The sequence below is a fragment of the Corvus kubaryi genome, unplaced genomic scaffold (assembly GCF_017639235.1).
Source record: "Corvus kubaryi isolate FWS band 111438036 unplaced genomic scaffold, C.kubaryi_AGA036_p1.0 37328, whole genome shotgun sequence".
Taxonomy (NCBI): Eukaryota; Metazoa; Chordata; class Aves; order Passeriformes; family Corvidae; genus Corvus; species Corvus kubaryi.
In genome coordinates, this window is record NW_024581106.1 from 2353459 (window position 1) to 2376842 (window position 23384).

General features: G+C 36.0%; 1 protein-coding gene across 1 annotated transcript in view; it reads right to left on the bottom strand.

Moving 5' to 3' along the window:
* Positions 1-23384, bottom strand: part of UCHL3 (ubiquitin C-terminal hydrolase L3) — a 44392-nt gene that overhangs the window by 15123 nt on the left and 5885 nt on the right. The window contains exons 3-6 of the mRNA XM_042029656.1: positions 18615-18743; positions 14763-14919; positions 14319-14404; positions 13414-13461 (exon numbers count right to left, since the gene is read on the bottom strand). Coding sequence (XP_041885590.1) covers positions 13414-13461; positions 14319-14404; positions 14763-14919; positions 18615-18743 — 420 coding nt within the window. The remainder of the gene's footprint in view (positions 1-13413; positions 13462-14318; positions 14405-14762; positions 14920-18614; positions 18744-23384) is intronic.

Consider the following 23384-nt stretch of genomic DNA (forward strand, 5'->3'; position numbering starts at 1 on the left):
CATTCAAGAGACAGAGTGTTGGAAAGTGAGGACGGAGGGGATTTAAGCATCATTTAATGGAAGGAATAATTAAGAACAGAGAATGAATCAGTTTTGTCTACAGCTACAGAAGCTGAGAGCAACAGTTCTTTGGCAATTTGGGAAAGCTAGATTGTGCTACTCTGGGATTTAAAATGAATCAAGAAACTATGGTAACAGAACCCAGAGTTTCTTTACTGTTCCATGTCTAACATAAAAGGAAAGCGAAGGAAAGGGGAAGCTTACCGTGGTGAGGTATGCAACTTCCTAAGTTTTTCACCTATTCTTCTAAAATAGCAGGCCAGTGGCAGTACTGCCATTAACACTCAGGATCCCTTTAGTATCCGTGGAAGCAGTAGGACTATGTTAAACCATTCAAATTGTTACTATTAGAAGAAAGACCATAGAAGTATTAAAAATGACTCTCAGCTCCAACTGACAAAGTTATAGTAAATATATTATGACCAGAAAGGACCATTGTGATGATTTAGTTTTGATCTTCTGTCCCACACGGGCCACAGGACCAAACAAGTTCAAGTTTTGCTTGGATCAGAGCATATTCATTAAACAAAAACAAACATTCAAGCTTAACAATTTTTTACTACTGAAAAAGATCAGAACAAATAAAAAATTCAATCAATCCTGTCTATAGCTACAGAGACAATAAGTAGCATGTTCATACAGTTTACTAAAATTCATAATAAATGAAAATGCAACTTTTTTAGTCCTGTTCAATGATGACATAACATGAACAATGGATTACATTATTCATCTGGCCACGATGCCAAACAAGGAGCTCATCTTCAGCATTTCATCCACTATTATTTTCCCCTCTTAGAACATATAAAAATTCCCAGTGTTATCTTCAGCCTTTCAGAGAACCCCTCGCATAAAGTTAATCTTTTGTGCTAATTACACAGCTTTTATTTGGCCTCAGAAAAACACTCCTTTGTTTGAAGCTAATCTAAAGGGCGATCCAGATTGTCCTGTGTTGATGTCTTGTGCTTTATTATCTCTTGATCTTTTTCCACTGCCTGTAGGTTTTGGGATATTTTAATCACAGAATGGTTTGGGTTGGAAAGGCCCACCTTAAAGACCATCTAGTTACAACTCCCACCATGGGCAGGGACACCTTCCATTATACCAGGTTGCTCAGAGCCCCACCCAAATTGCCCTTACTTCCAGAGATGAGTCATCCACAACTTCTCTGGGCAACCTTTTCCATTGCCTCACCACCCTCACAGTAAGGAATTTCTTCCTAATGTCTAATCTAAGCCCACTGTCTTTCAGTTTGAAGCCATTCCCCTTTGTCCTGTCACTACATGCCCTTGCATACAGTCTCTCTCCAGCTCTCTAGCAGGCTCCCTTCAGGTACCTGGAAGGCTGCAATCTGGTCACCCTGCTATTGTCTTCCACGTCACTGACAGACTGTTTAATAGTACAGGTCTTAGAACCAATCCCTGCAGAGACCCACAAGCAAACCTAGTAACTCATCACTAACACCCCACTTATCTGCACTGAGACCTGCCAGGTTAGGGCAGGCAGAATAGAAACTGCAGCTCCTTAAGGTATGTCCCAAATTATGCATTCAGTGGAATGACTCCAGCAGGGGCTGTGAAAACCAAGCATTAGATAGTTTCTCTGAAAAAAAATTGTTTTCACTCTTATTAGTCAAAATAAGTCACTGTAGTGCCAGCCAAAACTATTTACTTTCTTTGTATTATTTATTATTTTTGAAGCAACTAATCTTAGTTCTCTTTTTTTTCTTTTTCCTATCAAGAAAGGGACAATGAATTGGTTCTTTCTGCTCCCATATTGCTGACCTTAAAGAAGGAAGATAGGGTTAGGAATTCTTCATCAAGAGCAAGCATCAAGTACAGTAGAAACTGTAGAACTCAAAGACAATCATGGAATATTACCAAGTCTCATAACCTGTCCAGAGAACAGTTTTCCACAGCTTTGTTACAGTTTGATTTTTTCTTTAATTTCAAGCATTCTGATCCACCCTACATCGCAGAAGCTCCTCATAAAAGAGGACAAAACTAGAAAACCTCCAATCCAAAAATGGAACTACATGAATAAAAAGGAATTAAGCAATGACAATACTTCTACAGGACAGAAAGGCTTACAGAAGCTTAATGGCTATTACAGTTTATCTGTACTACTGACTGGGGTTTTTTCATATTCTTCACTTGAAGAACTGATCTAAAATGAGACGTTTTACATTTAGATTACATATCAGATGGCTTGAAAAACTGTATGTTCTCAGCTTGCTTAAGAAAATTTCAAAAGATGACTGATAAAAAACTGCTTCTAGAATTCCTCATTGTCCACAGACCTCCCTATGGAGGTAGGAACCTATAAGATTAGAACCTGCTGTCAGGCAGAAATTCAAGAACTTTGCTGACTAGACAGCTCATGACAAAAGGCAAGAGACACTACAGTATGTTTTACAATTTTGTAAGCTGCTGCCGTCGTAACAGACAGGATTGATAAGTCTTCCAAGAATCTGCATTACAGTACCTGTTTACTGAGAAACAGTTGAAAAAAATGAAACCAAAAACCTTGCTGAGAGTATGAATTTACTCTGATGCATTCCATTGACTGGAAGCTGTTAAACTTTACTTTTGCTCTGAAAAAAATCCTATTTTTTAGGACTCCTGTGTAATTACTATGAAACCATTTGTAAGATTTTGAACAATACCAAATTTAAGAATTGTTTAACAGTAGAGGGGTGAGCACAATATTGAGAGATTTTTTTTAGAGAGCATTTTTTAGTTTTGTTACCATTTTTACCACAACTCTATACTTCTACCATTCTTCTTTATTGCATTATTTGTTTTCTGGCAATTATTGCTAAAATAATGAGAATATATTAAAATACCCCTTGCCTGAATGTAACAAGACCAAAAAATACTTTAGCTTTTCAAAACTGAATTTATACCATAGAATGCCATTTAGACCAACTAGCATTTTAATATTTCTGGTCAGTATTTGTCCTGATTTTAAATTCCATTCATTGAATCTTTATAGCCTTTATTTCCTGTACAAGTGGGTCTCCTAGTGAGACCAACTAAAAGAATGAGAAACTTCCTTTCCTCTCCATTGAAAATATACTTTCGTATCTGTAAGAGTGGAATTTCAGCAAACAGTATATAGGAATTCTGGAAAAGCAAACTTAATACTGGGTTATGGCTAATTAACAAGGCTGTAATAGCCATAAAATTCTATGCATTGTTTTAATAAGCACAAATTAAGCTATGTGAACAGAAGTTGTTTTCAAATGAGTATTAAAAACATTAAATTAGAATTACACATCAATATTACTATGAAATTTATGTTAAATACACATCTCCAGATAAAGCATACAGTCATACATTTCACATTTAATTTAAAATATGGGAGACAAATCCTAACTTGAGACACTGTACTCAAACAAAAGGTATTAACAGCTAGAAACTGCAGAAAAGAGAGAATGAGTCTAACTTTACAAGAAGAAAAGAGCACATGAGCATATTCTTGTGCTGAAAATTATAACAAGTCAAATATCTGAAGAGGTAAAACAAAAGCCCTGAAATAGAATTGAACGTTATTGTCACATGAACCAGTAAGCACATCAAGTTTATAGTCTGAAATGCAAAAAAAATATATTATAAAGAAGCTAAAAGCTTTGTGGAGTAGGTCTGGAAAATGTTCAGGCAATTACCATCTGCCCCAATCCAAAACTCAGTCCTATATATATATAGCTGTTACTAAAATCTAAGATCTAAAAGGAATCACATAAAGTGTTTGTCAGGCACCAAGAGCACACTTCAGTCAGGCACCACTTCTGCATATACCTAAAAGTACCTAAATTCGATAGTGCCAAGGAGCTCATGGCTTGGCTCACCCAAACCTGTCAGGTTCTAGAAACAGGGATCTCTTTGCTCATCTTGTTTGGGGAACCCAATCCAGCAAATTATTTCAGTCCACGTGTAATACACTGAAGACCTGACAGGACAAAGCAGCATCTGGTACTGAATGACTATTTCTAAAAAGAAATAAATATTATTGATTAACTTGCTGGTGGCTATAACAATTCATCTATCTGGAAGCTAAGGTTCAGGGCATCCTCACAGTGGAAAGTTTGAGCCCATGATACCTTCCTCGTCGGAAGCTTCCCTGCCTAACAGCTCACAACCTGTGCTGAGACAGGGGCTTTTCTTCTTTCCTCCGTTTTGAGGTAGTGTCACTGTGTAGAAAGGAATGCCAGCTGCATTGGGACAGAGATAAAATGAGCTTTAACTGCATAACAACATGTCTGCAAACTTGGGAAACAGAAGGAGATAGCATACGTTCAGTCCTGGTCATTGTTCCATAGGCACAAGCCTGGGATCAGAGGCCCTGGCACATGTTCTGCATCTGCTTGGTTGCATTGCTCCATAAGCATGCAGGGACTCCTCCCAACATGCTGTTCATTATATAGTTCCCATGCAGTAATCCCTGGAGCAGAGATGGGAGAAGGCTGAAGCGACAATAAAATGTACAACTTTTCCAGCCAAGTGGGCAATATAAGGGTTATTACAGCTTTAAGATTATTCTCAGAGAGGGTGTACTTAAGTATGTATCAATCATTTTTCCCCACCACCTTTTGAAGCTTCATTTTTCTTAAATGATTTCTCATTATTGAATTAAACACAGTATTTTAAAGGGTCTGTATTACAGTTAAAACTGTTCTTCTTCCTTAGTCATTATCATTAGCGGGTTTTTTACATGCAAATTTAATCTATGTATCACACTGTCTGAAAAAATCCTATTCCTCCTCTTTCCTTCACAAGGGTTTTAAATCTCTCAATAGCATTTCAAGCCTATGTTGGTGGTGGTGGTGAAATCTTGAGAGACATTAAGTTCCTTCAAGTTTTTATAAAAAGATAAGCAGCCAGACAGAGAAGAGGAGTCTGACAAAGGAAGAATTCCACAGAGGCAGAAGATGCTTTTTGAGCTCATCTCCAACAATACACCACAGAATTCACATGAACTAGAGGCATTGTGCGTATTTCGACTGCAAGAAAAGCTTGTTCTTAACTAGATATTCCTTACATGCAACAAAAGCCTGACCAACATTCAAATTCTTAGGAAGTTAAGATTCATAAACTCCAGTCCTCACAGACCTACTTGTTACGTCACCATTACAATTACCAACAACAATATGTATTGAGACTGAGATTACAGACCAAATAGGGCTACCTCTGCTAGCTGATTAACATCTACACCAGTAAGTTTAGTTAGTCCTTCTGCAGCTGCTAAAAAGAAAATATTTACGGTATTCTCCATGTACGTTTAACCCATGGTTAAGAATGGACAATATCCCAATAATATTACTTTGCTAGACATACGGGTAAAGACAAGAAAAATGGTGAGATCAGAGCACCCCAAAAAAAAATTTTCAAAATTAGTGGTAATTTATCTCTCCCTGAAGACTTAAAATTAAGTTCTATGGTCTATGTTAGGCAAAAGTCAAGCTAGATTATCACAATGGTGACTTCTGTGATCAAAAATAAGTGGAATCACAAAAAATAAAAAAAGAAAATTTCAAAGATTAGGGAGCTCTGCAAAAGCTAAATTAACTAGATTTTGGTTTTTTTCAAATAGTTTTTCCTTTGCAACATTTTTTTTTTTTTAATAAATTGAAGAGCATTGTTGCACACCAAATACTGTATTTATGGAGTGCTTCCTTGAGCAAAGTCAGTCGATACAACATCAGTTCTCTGAGTAGTTTTATCCCACTGTCTAGCTTAAGCCATATTGGTAAAATGTTGCAAGTCTTAAGAATTGTAAAGTCTTTTAATTTTCTCCTTCCAAACTTGTGGTTTGATAAAGAAAAAAAAAAAAAGAGAGAGACCCAACTGATCTTCTCTTCTGCCTAAGGGCAAGAGGCTGACTGTGAACTCAACCATCACCTGTAACACATGGCTATACCCTGCTGCTTGCTGTCTCTTACTCAGATAGTGCAAGAACAGCAAAAGAAGCATTATGGATTGGAGAGATGCAAAAAACAAACAAACAAAAAGAAAACCAAACAAGCTAATGGCAGTTGATTGGTAGAGATGTTGGATGCAAAACTGTAGAAACATTTTTTTCACTTGTGTTATTTATTTCTTATAAACTTGTTATTTAAATCCGTGGGTGGTTTTATGGGTGCGAATATCCTCTATAGTTATGTTTCATCCTAGGAATCAGAATTCCTTCATGCAGATTTTATGGTTAAGCATAAGATTCAGAATAACAATTCTACTGTATTAATACCTTATTAGCAATTTTCTCAGTGTAGGAATCAGATTAATGCAGTCTCAAACACTGACAAGTTAGAAAACATGGCAATGCAATGAGTCACAGACTAACCAAGCACAATTTCCAAAACATTTCACATGATTCTAGTAAGCTCACTTTTACACTTTCACTGTGTAGACTGTAAAAGAGAAAAAGCCATAGCTAAGACTTTTACGCAACTTCACCACTTTTACAGGAGAGATTATATGCTTGTTCTGTAATGCTAAGTTAAAAATCATGTATGAAACAGTTACATAATTGATTTCATATTCTCTCAGGATGCAAATGTTTCTTTAGAAGATTATGGATTGTTCAGAAGAAACATCAAGGAATATGGGTGATTTAAGAAAAAAATCCCACCATATGCTCTTGGCAGGAGCAAAAGGGAAGCCCTTAATGTTTCTTCTCTAACAATAAATTGTAATGCCCCAGGGGACCAGAGATCTTTGAAAGTTCACGTTTTATAGCAGTTGGGAACAGAGTGCATTGATTCTACTTAGTTCTTGCCAATGTTAACGACTGTTACTGTGATCAAAGTCTAACTTCATGCATTCCAAGCAAGATTACAGTTCTCCAGGCACACAAAACAAGTTTACAGACTACAGTTTGCAGCTATGTTTTGAGTTATGGAAGAAATCAAGCTGTGGTAGTGTTTTTAGTGGCTACCAACTTCAATCCATGTTAAAAATACTCCTGATCATACTCGTGAACAAAAAGTGTATCTAAGTAAACACACTGATGTGCGCCAGAATTTCGGCTTTTTGTGAACATCTGAGATGTTTTCTTATTTGTGTTTTTTGACTCTCTCAGTATAAACACCAGTTCTGATTTTCAAAGGCTGATTTTTTTATCAATATTTTTGATAAAGGTCTAATGAGGTGCAAGAATGTTGCTTCCATCTGAAGTAGCAGCTGAGATGCTGCACCTCAGTCCATTCAGTTCTGAGCCTCATTTTGCTCAACATACAGTTCTAGTAGCCAAAGCTGTCAGTTGGTACATAGATGTACAAAGTGTACTAAAATAACCCAAACAGGAGGAGTTACAGAACAAAGGCAGTGTTTTCTGTGCCCTCTCTTAATAGTTGATATATTTTATATTGCAGCTCTGTTTGCTTCTATCTTCCTCTTCTTAACAACTAATCTTAAACACTGTAGATTAAAATTTGTTTAGATGGACATTCTCATCAGCCTCTAAGGAAGAGGAAAGAAAATACATTAATGTGAGAGCTCCTAATTTTCTCCTAAGAATTTAGGTAATGAAGAAAATCAAAAGCTCTTATTACTCTCTAGCCAATATCCAACACAGGTCTTACTACTCTCTAACCAATATCCAGCATAGGCATTTCAAGTGGCCATAACACTTGTGTTTATTTGCTTGATTGAAACATCATTTTGAGCCACACTGTAGTAACACTTAAAAAAGTAAACTTCCCAAAGACCACAAATCACATTCTGCTAAGCAGTAGTGTATAAACCTTGCTAAAACTCCCCTGTCCAAAATAATTTTTACCTCCATCACAAAAATCGTTCCATATGCCACAAGTACCACACAACATAATAAAAAGTTCACTCTATCATTTGTACTTTACATCAAAAAGTGATATGGAAAGCCATTGGAAGCAGTTAGTGATACCTTGATGTTGCACAAACAGCCTGCCAATCACTTAACAGCACAATTATTTGAGTATTTCCTGTCCACAAAAGCAGATCTAAGTCTACTCTGGTTTTTTCCTCTCTTCCCATGAGTGTGCCTGTAATCCCTCTGTGCTAGCACTAGCTTCTATAAGGCTACAGGATCAGCTGTTTCAGGAAGCTCTTTGGGAAGGCCATGAAAGATACTGTAGGAGTCCTGCCAATCCAGAATGATTTTAACAGCCACAGATACACACAGCTGGCTAAAACTTCAGACACTATTACCAAAATAGCACCTGAACACGAGTTAAGCATGTCAAAGCCTTGAGAAATGCAGAAATTGAATATGAATTATTCTCCGGATCGAATTCCTTGACTAAAGGCCAATTAATCTTTTTAAAATATTTCTGCGGTATAGCTTGTCATTTCCCTTACTTTCGTTCTGCTCTCATATTACTAGCATCTATATCCACTACTCTTGCAACTGTGCTTCATTGCAGCTCAATTCTACAGTATCTTCTACTCCCATTATTATATTCCATATTAAAAAGGTCATTTATTTCAAGAATCAGTACAGATAGTATTTTATACCCAGAATAACTTCAGTCAAGCATGTAATAGTTTAATTGAGCTAAACAATTTCTCCTGGCTTATTTCTATACAAAGAGTACCTTTGCATTTTTCTGCTTTCCTACTCTCGCAGGCAACTATATAGTAACTTTATATTATCAATGCAAATGAGTAGGTAGGATACAAAGTAAGTTTCTTCCCCAACTCTGATTTCAAGTTTTATTTTCTCTGCAAAAAGCCCTAGACCTGGAAGTCTCTCTCATTCCTATTTTCCTGTTTTCAAAAAATATTCCCCTCAGATTTTCTGATCTGTTACTTGTAAAGAGTTACTACATTTTGAAAGAAAGGAATGCAAGATAGCAAGGCAAAAAAAAGTTAGATATGAACCTAACCCTGATCACTGTTAAAAATTGGTACTTTTCCTCCCTCAGATATTGCCATAACTTAGTCATTACTGATCACTGTTGATTAGACAGCTAATGCAGATCCACAAACTGTCATTTTAATATTTTTGAAGGGTTATGGTTTTTCAAGGGGAGAGGGTGGTTTTTCCTTTTCCATAAGAGGGTATCAGAAATGTTAAGATGTGTGGCAGTATAGTGTTTCAAAGCTTACGAACTGCTCAAAGAGGCATCAGAAGAACAAGAAGGAAAAAACCCCCAAAAGCGAAACAAAAGGGAAAACTCAAACACGGCTCAGCACAAAGCAATAAAATAAAGATCAGCTTAAAAGTGTGTACAGTTCTACAAAAAAACCAGTTTCTATATTCCAAATCCTAAGACACCCTAGATATTATAAATAGGAATGTATGCTCAGCAGAAGACTCATGGAAGAATAAAGAGGATCTTGAGTATCTGGCACCTATTGTACTCTCAACAATATCTGCAGTTCATGAGCTGTCACACAGAAAAGAGTACACTGGATCTATGAAGCTTTAAGGTAAAGACCTAGATCCTTTTTTTTTTGGCAGTTTTGGATATGAAATACCTGTCATTTGACGAAGTGTAAGCTTCATCATAAACTTTAACAGAAATAGTGTTACAGGAATCTTACATTAATTGCCCTCATTATGGTACTTGAACACACGGCCAGAATCAAACCACCCTTGAAGCCAAGAAGACACTTCTGTGGAACCATTCCCAGATCTTACTGCTTGATACTGAAGCAATTTTAAACAGACTTACATTTTTTACACATAAGTATCCATAAAAAGTACCCATAAGACTGCTTTAGATATTTACTTGCTCTACTGTAGCAATAAAGTGAGACATGGAGCCACACAACCCAGAAGTATTAACAGAACCTGGTCCAAAACCTGGCCTGAAGGATTAAGTGCAAATTTACAACCCTTTTAATTAGCAAACTTGAAATGAACTATCAAAATGAAAACTGCTTAACAGTTCTTAAAAGTTTAATCTCCTTGAAAGGAAAAATAAATCTCTTATTTTTTAGAAAATTAGTTGTTTTTGTATTTTTTAACTAAGCAAATTAATCACAGCTATCAAACTTGGGAAGCCTTTTAAAGCACCCATCAAGGGAGAACATTCGATAGCTTTCAGCTTCAATCCATTTGCTTAGCAATTCATCCTCATGTTCATCCAAATAGATTCCACAGCAACGATACATCCCAGAAGCAAACTGATCACTGTAACTTCCAGCAGTCACAATCTGGAATCTAGAAGCCCACTACAAATAATATCTTGCCAAATGTGGGGGGTTTTTCCCCCCCAAGAAGAACGCCTCAAAACATACAAAATTTAGGAGGAAAAAACTTTGATTACAGATTATACTAAAACAGAAACAAAGCCTACCCACCAGACAAGATGACAGAAAATACAGATACTAGAAAGATAGCACTACTTTATGCTATTCTCATTTTTCCTTCTAGTTAGACTTGCTTTATTTTGAGGTTTGAAGTACTCACATACATGAAACAGGAAAAAAAGCAGAAAATCCATTAGCATACTGTAAAAAACTAAGTAGTTGCTGAGATGATGAAAAAGTCTGTGAAGACATAGCAAGACTGTCAAGGGCAATCAACAAATAAAGGCTTGACTTAGAAGTATTAAAGGCCGAATCCTCAAATATCTGAAATATCAGAACCCAGAAAAAATACCCCCAAACCCACCAAACAGTATTATCAGAAGTGAACTTGTCTGTACTCTGTGCTATTTTTAAACCTTCTGCAGCTCATGATTCCAGAAAATTTAACTTTATCTCAATCGTGTGATGGTGTGTTTTGCACAGTGGAAGGAAACATCCGAATCTTGAATGCAGTTATAAAGCTTCCTAAACAAATCAGTGGCATTCACTGCTATACATCCCACTTTTGGAAGTTATTCTGTCTAACACAGTAAATCTTACGCAAGACTTTCTAAAAATGTGAGTGGACAGTAGTATGCAATACCTATCTAAGGGACAGAACTACCCACAGAGCAGGCTTTTCTTGTGAAGCACACAAGCCAAGTTAATCATCCTAAGAAAAAGTAGGCCTGCATGTTTTCTTAATCTTTAAATCTGTAAGAGACAGATTTGTTCACAACGCACCAATTATACAGCACTCACTATCATTAAGCAACTAAATAAGCCACTTAACTCAAAGGAAAGATTTCTATGCAACATGCCTTGGCTACTTGGACAGTTGAGGGAGCACATGGTCAAAAATCCCAGTCATAGGAAGGCAACCATGTTCCTTTCCAGGGCTCTTAAAGGAACTTTAAATTCTCAGGAAAGTAATTGTAACAAGTAATGGATATGCAGGAGGAATGGGATTCTCCTCTTTCTTTCCCAAAAGGTGCTGGAAATTCTCAACTTACCCCACAGGACAAGTCAACAACCTCCTATGACCTGCATATGGTAACTTCAGCACCTGCAAGATCCTGTTTATCAGTCCCTTCAACCACTACGTGGAGAGTACACAGTGACATTTAAAATGTACCAGTGGAAGGAAAAAGAGATTAACTCACTTCAACTCTCAGTTACTTCACTACTTCACAGTATATTCATGTTTTATATTTTTTTTGCTTAAAAAGAGTTTTTCTTTAAAGTAAAGCAATTCCTCAGGTACCAATGAATGGGGAAGCCCTGCTGCCTGTTTAACTACCATCTGGTAGGACAGTATTTCCAGACAATTTGATGTTCCAGTAACAAAACTTGTTTATTTCTTCCCTCCTTGGTTGATGGATGAGAACTATTCTGAAAAAATGGTCCTAGGAAATGTATTCAGCCTTTGTACTATTTCAACTTCGGAAACAAAAAGACAGGAAAAAGTTATTTCGCCAGTCTAAGGAATATCCATATTAAATTACTTACAGATAGAGTTATACAAAATGGAATAATAAATAATTGGCAAGGAAACTAGCTATTCAGTATCTGTGTTTAAGCATGGTTGCGAAGACAATCTTGTCATTTTTTATTATGAAAAAAAGTCTTCATCTTTCCATGCAATTGGTAATCTTTTGTATTGTGGTTATCTTGATCAGGAAACAAATTAATTAGTGGAAGTTCAAGAAGTTAACTGTCCATTATTAGGAGATTCCATCACCACTTAGGTGCTTCCTGAATCTTTATGAAGACTCTCAGAACAGACAGCCCTTACATTTTCCTTCCCAATCATTCCATAGTATCTGCCAGAAGAATGCAGAGACAGAACATTCTCTAGATGAACATCACAGTACATCAAAATAACTAAAGAAGTTTCTATTTCACAAGGATCTTAGGAAAAAATTCACTCTTCAGCAACTTGTTGGAATAATTGCTCTTTCTGAGCTGGCCAAGAATACCTAGAAATGGACTCATTTAAAAAAAAAAAAAAAAAACCACCAGACCAGATTTTTTTGAGTCTCTTACTTAAAAAAGGAAAGAACAGAAATTTGTTCTGATGCTTCTTCTTGAAATATAGAACCCTGACTAATTTAGAGAACAAGAAGAGAGAGTAGTGTGTTTTTTTAAAGAAAATACCACAAAGGAAGTTGAGTATCTATAACAGAAATAGTTAAACCAATTCTCATCATTTTCATTTCCAGACAGGGCAAAGGGGAGCAGAAAGGACTGCTTTGCTTTCTCCTACATTGTATAGAAGACACTGCAGAAAAAAAAGTCATCTACTGTACTTAAAAAAGAGAGAATGAATGAATCACTGGGGCCACAGCCAAACACAGAAGTGTTTCTCTTTTTGTCAAACAAAGCAGTACTAGCTATAATACAATCAATTTTTTTTTTGTGGAACAGATACTGAAATCTGAACTGGAAAGATGGGAAATGGACTTAGTATGACTGAAGCAGAAAAATGTTGAATGTACAAGTTTATGATTATTTCAGGGTCCTCTTGTCAGCTTTCAGGTTGTTTTTTCCATATCAGACAACCTGTTGGGGCATAAATGCTTATAAACGTATATATTAGTGAGAATTTATCTGAATTTAAATTGTATACAAACAGCACATACACAGTTGCAAACCAACTGTTGGACTATTTCTTTTCCTGAATTAAAACTTTTTGAACTCTCATAAAATGTTCATTACACTTGTATGATTACTATGAATCTAACATCTTACCTACAAATGTGCAACATCAAAACCTCAAGTTGCTGTTACTGTCTGTTTTACTCTGAAATGAAGCTTAGAAAGATCTTTCATGTTATATAAGGGCTAAAAAACTCAATGCAAATGACCACCACAACCAAAACCCTCAAAACAAACAAACAAACAAAAAGCCCCCAAGCTTCAAGTTTGGTTTCCCCCACTTGATTTTGGACTAATGACACAATACTGAAAACCAAGCAACAATCTCAATTTCACTGTACACCTTTAATATATGATTGCTTTCATGTCAATTATATCCAACTCAAAGTAGATTTAAACAAAGACTTTTTAAAAAAATTAATACCTCAGTCTGACCTTCATGGGCACTGGATTCATGAGTGACACGAATAGCCTAAAATTAAAATATATTTAAATCAGACTTTAAATGAGAGACTTTCAGTGTTATAAGAACCATTTTTGCACCTCATTTTATCAAATGCCATAGGTGTAACTATTTTTGTTCAGTGCTTATAATAAATAATAAAGATAATAAACAGATAATCTCCACCTCCAAGGATCTCAGAAGACCAATATTTCAGTTTCATTACAGTCAATTAAGATCAAATATCTGAGAGTTTGTAATGGCACCTTTTTTTTCACCATCATTACCATCAGGAGCAACAGCACTGTTCTCCATCCACCACTGGCCAGATGTTTCTGCCACATACTTTCAAACAGCACTAATGATGTGGCTAACCACATTATCAGCTAACTCATCTCATGGTTTAGGATGGTAGGGGAAGGAGATCATCTTTCAGCCAAATCAGCTCTTTGTGTGTCTCAACTGCTAAAGGCATGGAGATATGACTAGAAGGTACAAATTAGAAGAGGCAGCAAAAGGACCATCCTTTCAGCAATAGCCCCAGATCAGCTTAAATTAACCATTAAACTACATCCTGAACCCACAAAAAAAAAAAAAAAGATTATGCACACATTTCTCAGGCATTTCAAAGTAATTTTAAACTAAGCCAGTGAATTAATATGGATGAGAACATTGCCAAAATCCGTTCTGCTGACTGAGCTATGGGCAGGCAGGAGTACTCTAAAATACCAAAGCAGAGTTTCCTTTGTAGCAACTGTCTGATCATAAGCTAACTGTAAAATCAAATTTGTTAAGGTACTTCACTGAGTCAACCTCTGAGGGTAGTACCTACTCATGCAAGTAATTCTTATACCATTTTAAACAAAAGTAAAACACATGATACTAACTTCATAAGTTTCTAGGTATTTGGCCCTCTCTTCAGGAGTCATAGATAATGAATCTTCAAGGAACTTTTTCAGTGAAGAATTAGTTTCTTAAAAAAATTTTAAAAAGACATAATTAGTGTCATGTTGTAATTGCAACTTCATTCACATCTTACAGAATCCAACAGAAGATCTGAAGATAGAATTGCAGCAGTGTATTTTTAAAACACAGAAGGATGACAGCAAGGCGAACTGCTGCCTGCTGCAGTTTGCAATGTTTCAAAGGCTTTAGTTCATAAATTAGGATAAAATATTAGTTTCGTAACTATAGGTAAAAACACACTCCTTTAGCCTTTATGAATGGTTATATTCAAAGAAAATAGTACAAAACATATCCTCCCCTCCATGGCTTCCCACAGTTAAGGAAAAAAGGGAAAAGCCAACAAAAACCAAACCGAAAAAACTTACCAAAGTTCATTTTATCTCTGTTGTTTGCAATAGCATGAATTAACCCAATTGTTCCACAAGCATTGTTAATGGTCTGCTTCATGAAATACACTGATGATTTGACATCTTGTCCCTTAGCTTTTATCCTCTCTTCTTCTTCTGTTCTGAAGGTTTCATACTAGAAGTAAAGACATTTCACAAATAGTAAAAATAGCTATATTAGTAAAGTAAAAATAATTTATAAAACACAACAGCTAATTAATACTGCCATTTGAAATGTTTAACACATATGGTCCAACAAGTAAACTTACATGAACAGCTCTATATTGTTTCTTAAGCCAATGCTTTCACACTTGAAACACCTTTTTGAATATGTGTTATCTAACATAACTTCAAACATTTTCAAAATATTTCCTTGATCTGAAATATTGAGCTCATGTCACCATCTCTCTTCAATCCAACTAAAGGCTTTTTAAGGACAGAGGCATCAAAGTGCTATCAAGAAAACTGTAATACTTCAGGTGATTAATCATCATGAAGCATTCTTTACACGTTCCATTGTTACCTTTCATTTTCCCCAGGAGTACAAAATAAGATTTGTGTAACACCCATGGCCCCAAAACAGGTCCTTCAAAAGCCACATTCATAAAGTAAACATTTATTTTCTGTAGCAAAAAGAGAATTTGGTTCGATTGAACAATCTAAAGTACTTGTTTTACAAATATCATATTTGACTAAAATCTTTTATACTGTGCAAAAGTGTGTTAGTTTTGTGCTTTTTTTGTTGTTGTTGGCTGTGGTTTGTTGGTTTTTTTCGGGAGGGGATTGTTGTTGTGGTTTTTTTGACTGGATTTGTTAGGGGTTTTTGTTTGTTTTCTTTCTTAAAATTTTCATTTCAAACAGAAAAAGAAAGAAATAAATCCACAAATGCTTCTTCCTTTGCCTCTTTTACTAGGTATTTTTGCAGACCAAAAAAAAAAAACAAACCTGAAGTACATACACTTTTTATACAAGTATGATGAAAGTGAAGTATGAATGCAGAATATTATCAAGGAACTCTTCCTGCAAACTCCTGAGAAATTTCCCTCAGGCTCTTTGTATTGTCAGTGACAAACAAAACCAAAAAACTTTTCCAGCATCATATTCCACATTTGCAGGTTGTCTGAATGCTCTGAATAGGTTAAGTAATAGCAAGAACATTATAAACCATTTTAATTTTGTTTATCTACAAGCTAACAAAAAACAACCTTGAGATAAAAACTTCATACAGCTTAATCGGACAAAAAGTTCAGACTAGAGAAGTAAAAAATACAGCTGCCATTTATTCCCCCCAATCAAAGTAAAATCCACAGCAAAACTAAATATACAAATACTGAGAATACCAAAAATACGATTTTGAGCAAGGGTTAGACCAGATCACCTCAAGAGGTTCCTCCTAACCTAAGCTATATCCCATAATTTATATTCATTTGGATCTATTCATTCATTAGGCCCAAAATGACAAACACTCACAATATTCCCTTTGTCAGCCTACCATGCAGACTAAGAAAGCCATTGACCTTTAAAGTGGACAACAATCCTAAAATTATCTGTATGCTAACAAGAGTAGCTTGCCCTAAAAGCAAGCTCAAGGAAATTGATATATATGAACCATGAAACAACCAAACTTCCAGACAGAAGGACAGACAGACATGTGAGAAAAGTGTTTACAAAAGCAGAAAAACTAATAGGCACTTTCACAAATGTAGACACAGCCAAGAAACAAATAAATCATAAACGAAATAAAAGTGTAATTTTACAGGCCATTTTGAAAGGGAGGCTGAGGAGGGAAAAACTACTCTAGAAATATGCTCAAGGGTCTTGTGGAGTTTACACTGCCCAACAAAAGCTTTAGAATATTGGGACCTCCCATTGGAACCTCATCCTTCACACAGCCACACTAAACAGTTGATAGAAACACTTGTGTCCCTTATGTTTCAGAAGGATTAACATGCTGAACACTTGGCTGGTTCTCAGATTCGACTGATTGATGCAACACAGCATACTTTGTTTCTCTGGTTTTGTTTGTCATGTGCTTCTTTAGGATGAAATTGGATACACCTTCTGGAACAACAACAAGGTTGTTCTTTCCCATGAGATAATGCTTCCATAGCATAATCCAAAAAAAGGTTTGCACAAGCAGGGAGTCAAAAGAAAAGTGACAGACACAAAAAGAGCTCAGACCTGTAGCTCAAACAGCCAGCCAGAAATGACAGCACAGAGAAAACAAAGTTTTAAAGGTGACAGAAAGGCCATTTCCTGAAGACAGGTGAGTTGAAAGTTTGATTAAGCTCAAAACTATCAAGGTGGCTGAAATCAAGCTTGAAAAGGACTGCCTGCATAGCTGTTTTGGAGAAACTGAGAACGCAGAGGTTTACAGGACCTAATGTGTAGGTAGACTGACCTGTCATCACTCTTCCCTCTAATTTAAACGCCTTTTGTTGTAGAAGTTAAGCTTTAATAGCTAAGTGATTTGTCCTTATAAGCTACATATTTTTTTTGAGAGACGTATTAAAACAATGAATTGTGGACAGATTCACTTCAACCTTTTTGGCTGACCATGTAATACTTTGTACCGGTTTGGCCAAATTTAGAAATATATCCTCTGAGAGAAGGCACAACCACCCCTCCCCCACCAGGTTCGGGAAAAAATAAATTTTCCTGAAAGGAAAGTGAAAGAGATAAAAACTATTTATTTAACAAACACACGGGAAAAGGAAAATAATGCTAAATAATAAAATCATTCGCTGTGGAGGAAAAACCTGGGAAAGTGTTAGAGCCCTCTCTTTGGTGTCCTTGGAGCTGGGGCTTGGTGGAAAGTCCTCCCGATGTGTTCTAATATTGAAGCAATCCAGTGGAAAAGGGAGAAAATCCAAAATTCCAGGGAAGGGAAAAAAAAATTCAACTCTCAGTCTCTCTCCGGAGAAAAAGAAGCTGAACCACTGGCCAAAAAACTGACTTGGGAAAACAGCAAGCCGGGTGCCTCCTCCCTCGCCACAGCTGGAAGAAAACGCTATCTCTGTGTGACCTTGAACAAGCTGCAAACTGCTTTGAAAAAGTTTTGCTCAGTTTTTCATTCCCCCTCTCAGGCTCAGTTTAGAGGCATAGAAAGGCACAAAGTTAATTTCTAGGCATAGGGCAGCGATATGGGATACACATGATAAAGTCACCCCAAGACATACTTTTAGAAATTGACAGATCAATATGAATCACACTACGTAAGAGCATGTGATGACACAAAATAAGCACACTTGAAGGTTTAACCAAATCAAGTTCTTCAAAGTCCAACATAACAAAAGATGGGGGGGTGGGGGGGGGGCGGATTTCATCTTAATAATACATCCCATCTGTCCAAGAAGTGAAAGCCACATCAATACTGATGTGATGACTGAACTGAAAGTGGATTGAAGTTTGAAGGATTGTCAGTGTAACAAGACAAAAACCCAGAAAGGAGTTGCATATAGTCCTACACCCTATTTCTTATTTTCCTTATGCTATTGCAGCTTTCTGCTAAAAATAGCAAATCGAGCCATTCCACAGTGCTTATTAAAAAAGGCCTTAAATTGCCTGTAATAGAAAAATGTGAGGCATATTTCTCTGTGCTTCTACATTAGCTTTTCCCATTCTGATTTGAAGTCAGAAATATACATGCAAGGTTAGCAACAGAAGGTTCTGAAGGAAGCATTTTTTGTGTTGTTTTTAATGAAAAAGTCTCCTGAATAAGGGTTGAGTCTCATCTTGATTCTAATATGACACCAAAGTACAAGATGCAAACTTTCATTCCAATTTCACTTACAACAAAAGCATTTAACTGATTATTAAATGAACATTTACCTTTTCTGTTATTGGAAAGAGAAGTAGTACTGCACATACAGGTCTTGGCACCATGCTAAGCAGTTCTGGTTCCATACCATAAACATCTACAAATTGCCAGTCAGGATGTATACCCAACTGTTTCAGGAACTGGAAAAGAAAAAAACACAAACATAACATTAAACAAGTACACCCAAACACCTATCTTTTCAGAAGCATAACAGAGTAACCACAACGTGAAATACATTAAAACAACTAACGTTTTCTAAAATCTAAGGAGAATAAAAGAGATACAAGTTTTAATAAGGCTGAATAAATCACAGTGCTAACACACAAACGCACACAAAATCCTCATGTTTTATGTATTTAGTCTCTATGACAGGGAAGTGGAAATGCTCCCAGCACTATTTACAAAAGTGTTGAAGAATTTCAACCATTTTAGAAGTGTTCTGTCACAAAACAGAAGAGTACTGAATACTCGTGTTAATCATCAGAGCCATCAGTCAGAGCACATCTGAACAAACATGGTACTACTTGCCTCCATGACTACTTCAGAATACCTGGCACCAGTGCTCACATTGGAGCTCCTATGTGCAAAAAGACATTAGGAGCAAAACCACATTTTAGTAGGTGTACCTTTTACATGAAAAATCCCTTCAAACTATGATGGAGTAAAATATTTTGAAGTAGACAAAGATTGGATACTCACTTTTTAATTGGATATTCTTCTTGTACGCAAGTAAACTAGGCATCACAACAACAGTTGCAGAATTAATAACTACAGAGATGATCTAAGACAATTTGAAATCTTTGCATTGTCAGTCTGGAAGAACCTAACTGAATTCAGGAACTGTTGTTATTATACACACACAGTAACCATCCACAACTATATGAAAAAGCTAATTGTACACTGTGCCATATATAGATCTTTGAATGAACATGGGGAAAAGGGGAAGTGTTGAGTATTTAGTAACTGATGAAACAGAAGACAGTGTATTTTGTACTTATATTCTTATACATTGAGAATTATCTTCTACATTGTGAAGATAATTACCACTTTGTGAATAGCAAAAAAAAAAAAAAATTTCAAAAGAGAAGGGACTACACATATGGGTGCATTAAAATATTATTTGTACGTCTAGTCCTTCTCTTATTAAGCCAGTGACTAATCTTTCTATCATTTTTATTGCAGGAAAAGTAACACAACTGAAAAAATTTTATTTTCCATTCCAGTATCATTTGATATTTTGCAATATTACATGAAAAAAATAAAAAAAACAACACTCACCTAGGAAAAGACCCCACAAACTAGAAAAGGCAATGATAAAGGATCCCATTAAGTTACTGGACAAATAAGTGATTTAGGTTCTCTTGTCCTTTTCTACACAACTGGGAAAAAAAAAAACCACCAAGCAACCAACCAACAAAAATAAAACTAACCCCTTTAAACCCCAAGTCAACAAAATGCTAACTAAACCCAAGAATGGCTTACTCAAACTCCTGAATGAAGAATTTAACAGAACTAAAACTCCATAGATACAGGGCACCTTTCATTATTCATGTCACCATACCACTTAGAAACTTTACAATCTGAGGAATTTTAACTTCCAGTAAACAGTGAGAGTGATGATGAAAAATGATAGTCAGTACTACAGAGAACAGCAAGAGCATAGGCTTAGTATGACAAGCAGTGATCTTAACACACAACCAGACTAACAACTCTATTGCACAATCATAACCAAAAATGAAATACTAAGGATAGACCCAAAATAGGCAAAGAAGATATCCCTCTGTGTGTCAAGAGGGTTTCATTCAGACCTGGAAAAAAAGATAGAAATATCCTTCTGAAAATTATTAAGTAGATTTTTAAAACAGTGAAGCATAAGCCCCTGTGTAAGAGAGAGTTGCAGATGGGTAACAGATGAACAATAGATGGCAGAATGGGAAGACGGAGTCATTCCTGTTTTAGGACAGCAGGAAGTTCACTTTTTAGACAGTGTCACTTATAGGGAGAGATCTCTGCTGTTTTCCTTTCCAATTATTTAGTGATTATCCAAGCAATTTTATTCTACAAATACTTACTGTAAAGAACAGTTAGGGTTCTTTGAGGGCTCACTCATTTTCAGCTGTTCACTTTCTCCTGACTTACAGATACTATGTACTCAAGATAACATAAAATAGCAGCTTTATGTTTCTCTAGATCTGCACAAGAGAGTGTAAGAATCTCTTTCTCAGACACTGCTTATCACACTGCTGACAATTCTTAATTTATAGGTCTTTGAGTTTTTACCTTAGAAAAGAAAAAAAGAAAAATACTTGGCTATATTACAGAAGTCTTAAGAGGAGCTCAGGAAGAACAACAGCAACACAAAAACCCCCACATGTCTGTATTTAGTATTAACTTTTTCACAACTTTGTTTTTACTGACTGTTGTCATATTTTTGTCCCTTTTCTTCTTGTCTTAAAAGACCTTGCCGAAAAACACTTCCTGTTTTTTCACTGGTCCAGCTAACCATTAGACAAAAAGCCACTTCTGAAACTATTTTACACCCCTCACCCTTATCTGCACTTCCTATGACTTTGTCCTTTTCCCCCCCAGTATTCCAGAGGGCCCTCCTTTCTCAACTACTACTGTTTATAACTAGCTAAGGGAGAGTGCAGAGAAGGTGGAGACAGACTCAGCAGCATGCAGTAAAACAATGAGAAACAACAGAGGCTGAAATACAGGGAAATTTAAATTTGATAAGGAAGGCATTTAAAAATAAATTTTAAAAATAACAAACATAGTAAAACGCTAGCACAGAATGTCCAGGAGGCTGTGGAGTCTGTGTCTTGAGAAATTCAGAACCTGACAGGTTGCTGAGCAACTTGTTTTAAACAGAGCATGGTTGGTCTGCAGAACTCAGAAATCCCTTCCAGCCTACCTCATTCTATTCTAAACGATCACAAACTGTAAATCTGTATGTCTAAATGCTGGTTAACAGCAAAAACATTACAATAAGCACTTCTAGGCACTTTACATATGCAGCATGTGGTATAAGCTATTCTGTTTTCATTGCTGGTACCACTACTTCAGCCTACTATCTGTTAAGCATTGAAAAAAGCAGAGAGCAGTTACCTTTAATATGTTCTGTTCTGACTGGCTACCTTTTAGGTTAATGGAATTTATTTACTTTAAAAAACAGAAGAAGTGTTCATGCTTATTTATTTATTTTTAAAGAGCCTCAAAAGTAGAATGGAAACCCAGCGGACCAAGGCAACACCTTGATCCAGGTGACTTGACTTCAGGAGTTTAGACTACTTCTGCCAACACAGTTACAGATTTGATCTATGAGGTTTATGGAAATATAGAAAGGGTAAGTGGGGTAAGACAATGTAAGGGTAAAATTTATTATTAACTTAAGTAGTAAATGCACAATTGAAATATTGTCTGAAGTAGCAATGTGCTTTTCTACTTTGTCACTTGCATGTAAAAATGAAGTGAGGATAAAAACTGAAACAAAATAGGACTTTGAAAGTTAAGTGCAATTAAAGTTGGACAGCCTCTGCAAATAGTTCAGGAACATCACATTTTAAATACTAAGGCCTTATACGCAAGACCTGGATTTTTCCACATTTTACCGTGGTATTTGTATAAAAGTTGGAACCGTGAAAACACAGAACTGGCAAAATGCACAAACATTTCCAGACACACAGATGTAGAAGTCAGAGAGCTACTGGTGGGAAGAACCAGCTGCTGCAATCCTCTTCTAAGCACAAATGTAAACCAAAACACACACAGCATCTACACTTTATCATACTTCTGCTGAATGCATTAAAGCATCTCTATACCACAACAAAACCACAGTTAACACCTTCCTCTGCAAAAACAAAGTGTTCCTATGGCTTTAGGAAACTGGAAGGACAACTTCAAAATAAACCAATTAAGACAATATTTCCTAACTTTTTCATTAAAGCACAAGAACTTTTGGTACTTTATTGAATTGAAGCTAATTTTTTCCCGAAATAGTAGTAAGACACTGAGTAAAATGTAACTGATGGAATTATCATCAAGAAAGGGAAAATTATTCATTCCTTAAAGTATGCAATTCTTACTAATCTGTATTAAAAATATAAATGCACAATATTTTGCTTTCAATTCTTTACATATAATTTCTAGAAGCATGTAAGGAAACCAAGTCTATTTCAGAAGTGAAATTCCTTTCTAGAAATAAGAGAACCACCCAAACAATACTTCATGGTTGGAGCATTATAAGGATATATTTCTTCATTCTTTCATCCTGACATTTATGGAATTAAGATGAAGGAATATTTTTTCAATAAATTCTAGAGACAGTGTCATTACCAGTCATATGCAGCAGCTGCAAAAGCTTTAGTTCTGTATAGCAGGTCAAAAGGCACACCAGGATCAAAGAGACAGCTGGAACTTAGATGAGCTGCATTATTCCTCTTTACCAACTACTCCTCACTTAGAATGGCCACAGTATGATCTTGTTCAAGCAAGAAATGCTCCATTATAATACACTTCCTTGGGAAATTCAAAATTTATTACAAATTCTTTAATATCCTCAGGTTCTATACGTCAGGACCCCATAACAAAGTTCAAAGAATACAGCCCATCGCAAATTTTTTTTTCAAAAACATGAGAAAACTTACATCCACAAAATTCTTATCCTTCCAATTGTGTTAATTACTTTATGATATCTAAAAGAGCAACACTGACTCACAGTTAGTGTTCCTGCTCTTCAAAATGAGAGGAATATCAATACCGTCCCTGCCCGGCTCCATGGG